Source organism: Vipera berus (assembly GCF_964194415.1).
Source record: "Vipera berus genome assembly, chromosome: 3".
In the NCBI taxonomy this organism is placed as follows: Eukaryota; Metazoa; Chordata; class Lepidosauria; order Squamata; family Viperidae; genus Vipera; species Vipera berus.
Window position 1 is genome coordinate 41,273,850 of NC_138204.1, and position 10,609 is coordinate 41,284,458.

The 10,609-nt window shown below is 35.3% G+C and overlaps 1 protein-coding gene across 1 annotated transcript in view; it reads right to left on the reverse strand.

The window, feature by feature from the left end:
* The window catches only part of CAMK1G (calcium/calmodulin dependent protein kinase IG), a gene marked incomplete at both ends in the record, with an annotated part of 30,828 nt that extends 21,177 nt beyond the window's left edge, over positions 1 to 9,651 (reverse strand). The window contains one exon of the mRNA XM_081325447.1: positions 9,560 to 9,651. Coding sequence (XP_081181573.1) covers positions 9,560 to 9,651 — 92 coding nt within the window. The remainder of the gene's footprint in view (positions 1 to 9,559) is intronic.
* Positions 9,652 to 10,609: the final 958 nt, after the last annotated feature.

Genomic DNA, 10,609 nt, shown 5'->3' on the forward strand with positions numbered 1-10,609 from the left:
GATCCTTATGCTTTCTTTCGTCATAGGAGTTGCTATTGTTGGCTACTGTTTATTATGACAACATCCTAAAAAAATTTGTCTAGCCTTCCTAACAAGTCTTTTGTCTATATAGGATCTCAAAGGAATGCTTGTTTATTTATAAATCAAATGTACAAAGCTATCCAATTTAGAATTATAAATATTTATGAGCTTGACAGTTTAATAGTGATGATAACTTCCCAGTTTATGCAGTAAATATAATTGTCACAGTGTTTTCAGAAGTAAACAAAGAAAGTAAAGAAAACATTGTGTAATATTTATTAAATATTTTATTCGTTAAACTGTTTTACCAATGCCAAGTTTATATTATATTTGTAAATTGCTTTTAGGCCTTTTGGGAGTAAATAAAATTGATCCAAGAAAACATTTATGTACTATTGATGCCTAACTGAGAATTGTGTCTGTACCATCTGCATTTGCTTTGCAAAATAATATGTAAGGGAGAAGCAAAATGAAAAATATAATATCAAGTATGAAAAGTGAGTTTAGAAAAGAGGCTGTTGCCATGTTCATGTCATCTTGAATGCTCTGTGACAGTTTCCCAGCCATTCTTGCAATCCTTTTCTCCCTCTTTCACCCCAGTAGCCACTTTCTTGCCTGCTGGGAAGGGAAGAGAAAGAAAGGGGAAGGAAGGGAGAGATGGAGAAAAATGAAGGAAGGGAGGGAGAGAGGGAAGGATCCGGGAGGCATGAACCTCCATGCACCCTTCCTGGACTCTGCTGCCTACTTCCCAACCCATGTCCCCCATACTTTCTCCAAGCTAAAGGACATTTATTGTGCACTCCCATGCACCTTCCCCACTGTGGACGGAGGAAGGGAGCAAGTAAGGAAGATAAGGTCAGAATGATGAGAAGGGAAGGGAGGGGGTGTGAGGGAAAGAGAAAAGGAGGGACGAAAAGAAGGAAGGAAGGAGGGAGGGAGGGAGGAACAGGGAAGAAGGAAGGAATGAAGGAAACAAGGGAGAAAGGAAGATTTCTGATGCTTCCTGCCAGCTTCTTAAGGAAATATCTCTGAAACAATGACTCAGTGGGGCATGGGCTGTCTAGTATCAAGTACAGATTTAGATGTAAACATAATTTCCAGGATTAAGAAGTAGTGACTATGGTTTACAAGGTGCAACCTGTTTTATATTGTATGGTTAGTAGACTCAGAAATGACTAGACAGGGAAATCTTTACCTTTACATTTAGTAGTTATGTCCTATCAAAATCTTTCATAAGATAATGAATAGAAAATGGCCACTTAATCTATCCATAATAGAATTTTACCTTAGGTAACCAGATCCACATCAATATATATAATTAGCATGTTAATATCAGGAGAACCAAACAGAAATAGGTTGAAAATCAGAGAGGAAGACTAAAAATATAATTGGGGGGGGGGAGAATGAGGGAACAGTCATTAGCCCACATAATGGACAGCAAATGTATGAAGAGCAATGAACAGTGGAAAATAAGATTTACTGTATTTACCTTTATTATGCCTAAAACAATGAAGATATGGTACTTGAAGATCAATTGTCCTTCATTTGAGGCAGAAAGGTCATTTGTAACTGTTTTAAGTTGCAAATCAGTGCTTTGCTTAGACTGCACTGTGCAGAGAGCTCATGAATACATTTGTAATGTTCTATAATGTTTATTGTCCCAATTGAAAAACCGTGTGAAAGAACTTGCTCAGGATTGCTAAGCTTTGTTGTCAATCCCCATGTACTATCTCTGCAGTTCAACTTCTCAGATGCTGAGAATACATTTTCAGTGACCTGATAAAGCAGAAAACTATATTTGAATGAGCTCTCTGCACAGTGCAGTCTAATAGGCAGAGGCCTGTTTATTTTGTTAATAGCAAGCTATGTTCCATTTATAAACCTTGTTCAAAGTCCTTAGAGATACTGCATACAAGCTGTAAAAACATTTATTTGGATATTATTCCATTTGTTATCCTTCCCTCCACCTCATTTCATTTTTATTTCACCTGATTCTTGTTCATATCCACTTGAAGCATAAATATCCAGAAGTAAACTAGTTTAAGTAAGTAAAGACTTTTTTAAAAAATGGGGCCATTGGTTCTGGTTTTTTTATTGTAAATGGATAGTTTTGAATTTCTCACATATATTCTTTATTAACCTTATCTACATACAAGAGCCAGACTTGTATGTATGCTTGGTGTTGACTTACTGAATCAATGAGAATAAAATTCATGAAGTTCTAAATTAAGTTCTATTGATTATACGGGAGTATTTTGTAGTTGGATTTGTGAATGTTACCGGTAATGTGTGAAAAATTGGCATTGTATAGAACCGTGGTGGCGAACCTATGGCACGGGTGCCAAAGGTGGCATGCAGAGCCCTCTCTGTGGGCACGCGTGCCATCGCCCCAGTCCTAGGCGTTCAGCTGGGCTTTATAAAACCTTTTTCCTTTAGGCTTCCGCTGCCATGTGCAAGAAAAACAAAGGTTCAAAGAATCAATTTCAACTTCTCGCGGGGAAAAAAAAATCTCACAAAGTTGGAATTGATTGATTGAACTTTTTAGTCCCACCCAGTCTGCCATTACCACTGCAGCCACGCCCACCCAATGGGCCACACCCACCCAGCACCCAATGATACATAAGTGGGTTTTGGGTTGCAGTTTGGCCACTCGGTCTCTAAAAGGTTAGCCATCACTGGTATAGAATGCTTAGGAAATCTATAGAATGTGGGACATTTTTAAGTAAAGTATGAAATGTCTGTGTTATTTTAATATGCTATTTACTTTCCCTAAGCATTGTATATAATACCTAGGCATAATGCAGAATGACAAGAACTATTTTGGCAAAGTATGAAAAGAGCTCATGAAAAGGGCTAGTGTTATCCTAACCCTAACCCTTTATTGAAACGACATATATGAAAATGAAAGAAGAAATGCAAAAAAAAAAGTACAGGACTTTCTTACTGAAAAACAAACAAACAAATAAACAAGAGAAAAAGACCTGTATTGACTTACTTGTTGCAAGTAGGAAGGCTAGAATGACATTTTATACTTTGCTGCTTTGCCTTTTGGCACTGCATAGAATACCTAGGAAATGCATGTAATATTAAGTGTTTTATTTTTTGACACCCCATTTTTTTTAGCATTCTATAGATTTCTAGGCATTCTATAAAATGTCTAATTTCACACATTGATGGTAACATATACCAACAACAACTTACCCATTAATTTTAGTAATATTTGTTCAGTGAGCCATAGAAACCTGGTTCATATTATCAGCTAAGCCAGAATGCAGCACAATCAAGAAAAAATAATTATATCTTTAGCATAATATTGCCAACATGTTAATACTGTTTCATTTTTTTTAACTCTCTGATTTTTTTTACTTTTTTTGTTCTTTTTCCCCTGTACTTTACAGTTATATTTCTCTCTATAAAATTCCTATTAAATTGGGGAATCAGTAAAAAATTTGTAGTAGTCCCTATGTTCACAAGTGAAGATAGTAGGAAATCATCATCCCACAGATCAGATGCACTGGCATCTGTTTCATGTTTCGTTCCTAAACAGTTTATGATAATTACTGCCCGCATTTAAGACCACTTGAATCAACAAGCTGGTGCAAAGGAAACAAAACCTTCTGTAGTTATTTTTCTCTTTCCTACATGAAATACAAGGATACTGGCTCTGGATAACCATTCTAATCCAAAAGGCTGATTAACCATGAATACATACTAAGAACATTTGCACTTGGAGGCATGAGTGAAGCAGAATGACATTAGAACAGACCCGTTTTCTGAAGCGTTTGATAGAACAAATGTTCCAATGTCCTTGACGACTCCCGATTCATTTATACTAATAAAGTCTGCCAAATGTAATAGCAGATTTGAATTGTGGGATTTTTCTGGCTTTACCATATACAAACTTGGAGGTTATTTTACTCAAAGCATTGTGTGCACAATTTATTTATGTATATATTTATCTTCCTTTTTTTCTGTCTACTCTGACATATACTCTCCCTTTCAAGCTGCAAAGGTCTTGATTTGATGGACTAATACAAGGAATTAGTAACTGGATTAAGGCAATGTTTGCCACAGTAGCAGTGTCTTCCACTAAGTACAGACTAAAAATAAAATGAGAAAGTAAAACATTAATCTCTCTACACAGTAAGCCAGGCTAAAATATTATTGGCTAATGTCCAGTGTATGATGTGAACACAGCCACAGGGATATCTATATAAATTTAAATTATAAATTAATGAACAGCTAGCCCAAAAACTTTTCTGTAACTTCAGAGTCTATAAGAAACTAGAGCAATAAGAAACTAGGTATTTCAGATTGTGTATCCAGTTTGTGATAAATGTAGCCGAATTACAGTTGTGTTGTTTTGCACTGTAATTGGAAATATAAAGGCATAATTTAGTCAAAGGTCTTATAGCTGAGGAATAGGTACCACTGTTTTTGATCTCTCTTACACACAACTAATTGTGAGCAGGATTTATATACATTCAACTAAATCTCTTTATTCAAAAATGTTGTTTCCCAGATTTAAAAAGGTCTGTTCTTGAATAAATATAAACACAATGACAGCCTGTTTTGATCAGGCTCCAGTTAAGGTTTTGGAAGTAAAGCCAATATATTTTCTGTTTACGTAGATTGCATCTCTCATACTCTGTTTTGTATCTATACTTCGGGAAATAAGAATTCTCCATTTGGTTCTCTTGAGGGGAAAATTATCGAATGCATCTCAAATGAATGTTTTTATTGTAGTAGCAGCTCCCCATGCTGACTAGCCAATCTGTCAATAAGTCACATCTGGCCTGAATTTAGCTCCTGGGAAGTGATTTAATAAACTGAGAAAATAACTATACTACCTAAGGCTGGATCAGCCATGGTGCTATCAAAGCTGGTACCTCTCTGGAAGCTAACAGTTCAGTTCTTATCACTGTCAAAATAGAAATGGAATGGAAAGGAAAGGAGCCATGAAATGGTAAAAATGAAAGATACACTGGGAATACATAATACAATGTGATTCCTCCATACTACCTTGCAATTCTAACAGCCAGCTCTAGAGATGGGCTATGGTGCCTAGTGTTTCTTCTCTCCTTATGGTGGAGCTTCTCGGCTCACAACACCTGGACACCACAAAAAACTTGGGGAGAATTCCCAGCTGTCACAACTCATCCTTAGACCTTCTCTCTCAGTGTTCAGATCTACATATTAGAGAAGGAAATGAATTCAGATTGCATCATCTGAAAGTATGAACCAGACTAAATCTTTGACGTGGTTTTGACTATTTTAGAATGTATATAAAATATCAGAGAGATCAAGTAGTTGGCATCTTTTCAAATTACAATCCCAATTGTTCCTTGATATTTATTATATTTTAGATATTTTTGGATGTATTTCAAACATCTTGGAGCTGAAGGGGTTGTACATACCTCTCCTTTCTTTCCCCCATAAGAACAACCATGTGGAGGCTTCCGGTTTGTGCATGCGACGCTAGTGGACGAGCCGGGAGATTCTCTCCCACTGCCGTCCGATCTTACTCCTTCGGAGGACCCTGCAAAGGGTTAAAAGTCACCTTGGAGGGATGACCACCATGAGGAGGCTAGCTCCCTGAGATCGTGGAAGGGCGGCAGCCCTCCGTTTGATCCAGAGTACTCCTCTGGCCCGAAGAAGAAGAGCTAAGCCGTTCCCTGCCGAAAGCCACAGCACCATCTAAGCACAACCAAGCAGTCTGGAGGATTTGGGTGAGACCTTACCCTTCTTACTTCCCTAATCTCTTTCCTGTGGGACTTTCTTGGAAAATTCTCCCCCCTTTTCAAAAATTCGGCAGCTGCCTACCTGGGGATTTATAACTTTAAAGCCTCAAAAGAATTAATTAAGCTATTTTATTTTGGATTTTTGGATAAATAAAAAAAGGATTCTATATGAAAGTGAGGATATCTTGTGGCAAAACCTGGTATAGCGAGTAAACCTTTTTTTTAAACTCTGAGATCTGGCTGTAATAGAGTTACCCTTGACACTATCTTTAAAGATAAAAATTGGGAACACCTGGCATTGAAAACAACTTTTAGGAATAGTGGAGGTGGATATTTACTGGCTTTTCTTAAATTAGCCTCCACTAAAGGCCTATCTGCAACATACTAAAGAAATGGAAGAATACATCCCACCACTTGACTATAAACTCATTCTTGATACAATTTTGGCAATGACTGAAGAAATAAAAGCTAAACTTAAAGACAAATCTGACAGCATAAACTCACCTAATGAGACTTTGACTTCAAATGATGAACTGACAACTCAAAATCTAACAGAGGATGAGGAAATCAACAACAAAATAGGGGACTTTAAAACACAGCAACTACAATCTACTGAGAGCCTTGATGCCCAAACTTTGATCTCAACTATAAAACCTACAATCCAACAAATAACAGAAGCTGAAGAAAGCAATATTAAAATGGAGGATGCCAAAGACCCTCAAATACAGTACATTAAGACTCTAACCAACCAAACGAAAATTACAACATTAGACATGGCCTCTTATCTAAGCCAGATGGATTTGAAAGGAGAAGAAGATCAGATTGAATTAATGACAACTGTGCTACGCCAAACAAGGAGATTGGACTTATTAGAATGAAAATTTAATGATTATAAAGGGGCCATTTTCTTTCAAAAATTGATAATTGGATGTTCTCCCTGGATTCAAACAATGTGTGTAGGAAGAAAGGGAGACACATTTAAGAAGTTAAAGGCAATGATATGGAAGCCTGCCTGGCACAAGATGAAAGCGAGAGTTAGATTTAAAAAATTATTTATTGCTTTTTTGTTGTTGTTGTAAATGTGGGGATTGGCAATAATAAAGCTTAAATTCTCTTTTAATGGGCCAAGGGGAACTGTTACAAGAAGTAAACTGATTTTATATTTAGGATTTAGATTTTTAAGGGAATGAAAATTAGCCACAAACAATAAAACATACTTTGTCAATTATAGATCAACTGTAAGGATAATAAATAGAATATGTATGCATTTTAGATAGGTAACTTTTATATAATGAAATAGATTAGTTATTAGAATATAACTTTGAATTGTATTATAGATTTTGCAATGAGATAATAAAAGATATTTTAACAATTAATGAAATATTAATATTGAAATATTGAAATATTAATATTATCCTTTCTCTTCCTTTTATGGCTTAAGGGGAATTTTTAAAAGATATACACTGATTTATACTTAATTTTTAGACTTCTAAGGGAAAAGAAAGCTATTTATTAGAACTGATTTATACTACTAAGATGTTAAACAGAACAAACCAGTATAAAATAAGAATGTATTGAAATGAACAATGTAACTATTTTGGACAGGATAGTTACTATATATTGAAATTGGGAAAAGTGGGCTAACCGAAAACTAAGTTTTCATTTATATATTATAGCCTATTTTGGAACATCTTATTGCAATTAGGTAAAACTCAAAAACAGGACATGGATATGTATAAGTGAAAATACTTGAAATTGTTTTAATTGATTGTATTACAACTAGAAATGTATTAATTTGATTAATTTGACTCTGTTATTATAAATAAGGGAATTGGAGAGGGAATTTTTGTTGATGTAATTTGAGCTATTTACAAATGATTTTGTTATTTGATATTGTTTACTTTTAACTACCCAATCACTGTATTGCTTCATAAAGATCTGGATGTAAAATTAAAAAATTAATAAAACTTGTGTTAAAAAAAAAAAGAACAATCGTATGAAGTAAGTTGGCTGAGAGAAAAGGACTCTCATCCAGTCACTCAGGGAGCCTCTAATAGCTGAGGATGGACTAAGACAGGGGCTTCAAACTTGGCAACTTTAAGACTTGTGGACTTTAACTCCCAGAATTCTGGGAGTTGAAGTCCAGAAATCTTAAAGTTGCCAAGTTTGAAGACCCCCTGGGCTAAGACCTGAGTCTTCCTAGTGCTCTTCTAGCACCCAAATCAATATACCGTGCTGCATTCTTCCAAGGAAATCCCCGACGTTTCAGAAATGTGTTCTGATTAGAGCTGTAAATAACTGGAGAATTGCAGTAGAGTTGAAGCATTTTAAAAAGCATTTTGAGTCATTCTTTAGACATTTGGAGTGTTTATAAAAAGAAACTTTGGGGAAAATGTTAAGTCATACAGTGAATGGAACGCTTTTAAAAGTCCATTATGGTCAAGTGAGAGTTGGCGGAAAGAGCTAATTGATAGGATGTTCAGACCCCTTGCTGGCTTCAGGGAGGTGGAAAATGACATTTATGATACAATATTGAAGTCACTTCAATGTCAAGAGAGGAATAAAGTGGATGCAAAGTGTGAAGGAGAATCTTTTGACCATTCAGCTATGTAATCACAATCAAGAGACGAATTGCAGAGCCAATGGAGTGTTTTTCAAAAAGAAAACATACAAGATGATTGTGTTGATGAGTGAAAGGAATTTTGGAAATAAAACGCTTCTGGGGGAGGAAAAATAACCTCTCAGCTACGCATACTTAAGAGTTGACATTGTTATTCTTAAAGAAAGCATAAGAGTAAGCAACCTAATAACCATGGATACTAATGTGCTGGAAAATAAAGAATCAAAAGTATTATGACATTTTAAAGTTAATGCATTTATTCTTGCATCACAATATATTTCATCAGATGCCTCAGAATTATATCATGCTTATGTAGTAATAAAAATTCTCCAAAGCACCCGAAGGCAAGACAAGAAGACAAGAAGATGGAAACTAATCAAGGAGAGAAGCAACCTAGAACTAAGGAGAAATTTCCTGACAGTTAGAACAATTAATCAGTGGAACAACCTGCCTCCGGAAGCTGTGAATGCTCCACCACTGAAGTTTTTAAGAAGGGACTGGACAGCCATTTGTCTGAAATGGTATAGGGTTTCCTGCCTGAGTAGGGGGTTGGACTAGATGACCTCCAAGGTACCTCCCAACTTTATTATTATTATTGTTATTGTTTATTATTATTATTATTATTATTATTATTATTATTATTATTATTATTATTATTATTATTATTATTATTATTATTATTATTATTATTATTATTTACAATAAGACTATTTCATTTTCTGCAGGAGACTAATGCAGTTAGAAGAGAGGGAAATGGTGACGGGGTGCTGTTTATTGTAGCATGAAGCATTGTGGAACTTCTTTTATCCTCTCCAAGTTTCTGCTTTCTTACCCTTTTGGACTGGATGCAATTTAAATTGCTGTCAAGTCAGGTTGGTCAGGCTGATAGGATCTAACACTAGCTAGAAACTGGCAAGATCTGAAAACCTTTACTCTTCATTTATAGTCTTTCCTGCCCCACCTACCTGTTCACTCACATCCCTCAAATTAGTCCCCTTACCCTGTATGAACATCATGTGAGGTAAAATATCTGAGTTGAAGAACAACCTTCTGTGATGAAGAATCTTCCCCAAAAGGTCCAAAGCTGCTTCACTCTTTACTTTTCAGCTGCTTTTGAAAGCAGCCTGGAGCTTTGGAAAACCTAGTGTGAATAATAAAAATAAAAAGGAACACATACGATCCAAGTGCTTCCATGAAAACAAATGTTTTTCTGATGTTGGCAGTCTGTTTCTTCCAGGAAGTGCCATTATCCTCTTGTTTGCAACCCATCTTCTCCAGAGTTAAAGCTGAAATTTCTGAAAGGATATAATAATAGTTGAAGAAAAATATTCTAAACAGTTATTAATGATAACCCATTAGTAAATTCTCACATTTTTCTATGTCAGATTTCTGGCATCTTTAGCAGAATTTAACACAACCTGCAGACCAGCAGAAAAGAATCTGCCTCTGTAATTGTTTACAGTGGTAATTGTACAATCAGTGATAATTGTTTACTACAGGTTACCTTCTAATTTCTACAATTTGATCTTCTAGTTACTATCCATGCTCTGGAATTCTTCTGTAAACTACAAACCTGAGTAGAGTTAAAACAATGCTGACACTGTCATAATTTTTCCTATTCTTCTTTGAAGGACTGAACTACTCTCTTGTAATAATGGGCACCATTTCCGAACACTAGTAAGCCCCAGGAGGCTTTTCAGCACTATGAAGGTTTAAATTGTAAAAAGACTTGTCATCTGAGCTTCTAAATCTTATTGAGAGTCAGAAATGTTCCTCTGGAGTATTCTGTATTTTGGAATATGAAAATTTAGATCTGATGATTCAGAGGTGTTAGTAAATACCGTGTTGATTTGCAAATTTCAGAGTAGGATTATTTTATGATGTTGATAAAATAATTGCTGCAATTATTCTAAATGGCTGGTTCTTGTTATTCATTGTGACAAAGCATATAGGACTGTCATCATAAAATACATTATAATATACTTAGTAAAGCTAGTTTGGAAATCACATAGAAAATCTAAATTCCATTCCTTTTAATGGCAATAAAATGTTCCATAATAATTAAGCTTCTATTTTTATTAGGCTTGACCCACATTTTATACCAAATTTAAAACTCAGGGATATTAGATGCTAACATACTCATTAAATGGTAATGTTTGTAGTTTATATCAGACTGTGTGATCGTATTGCTCATCTAAGTTAATAGTTTACTGCTAGAATCGAGAGC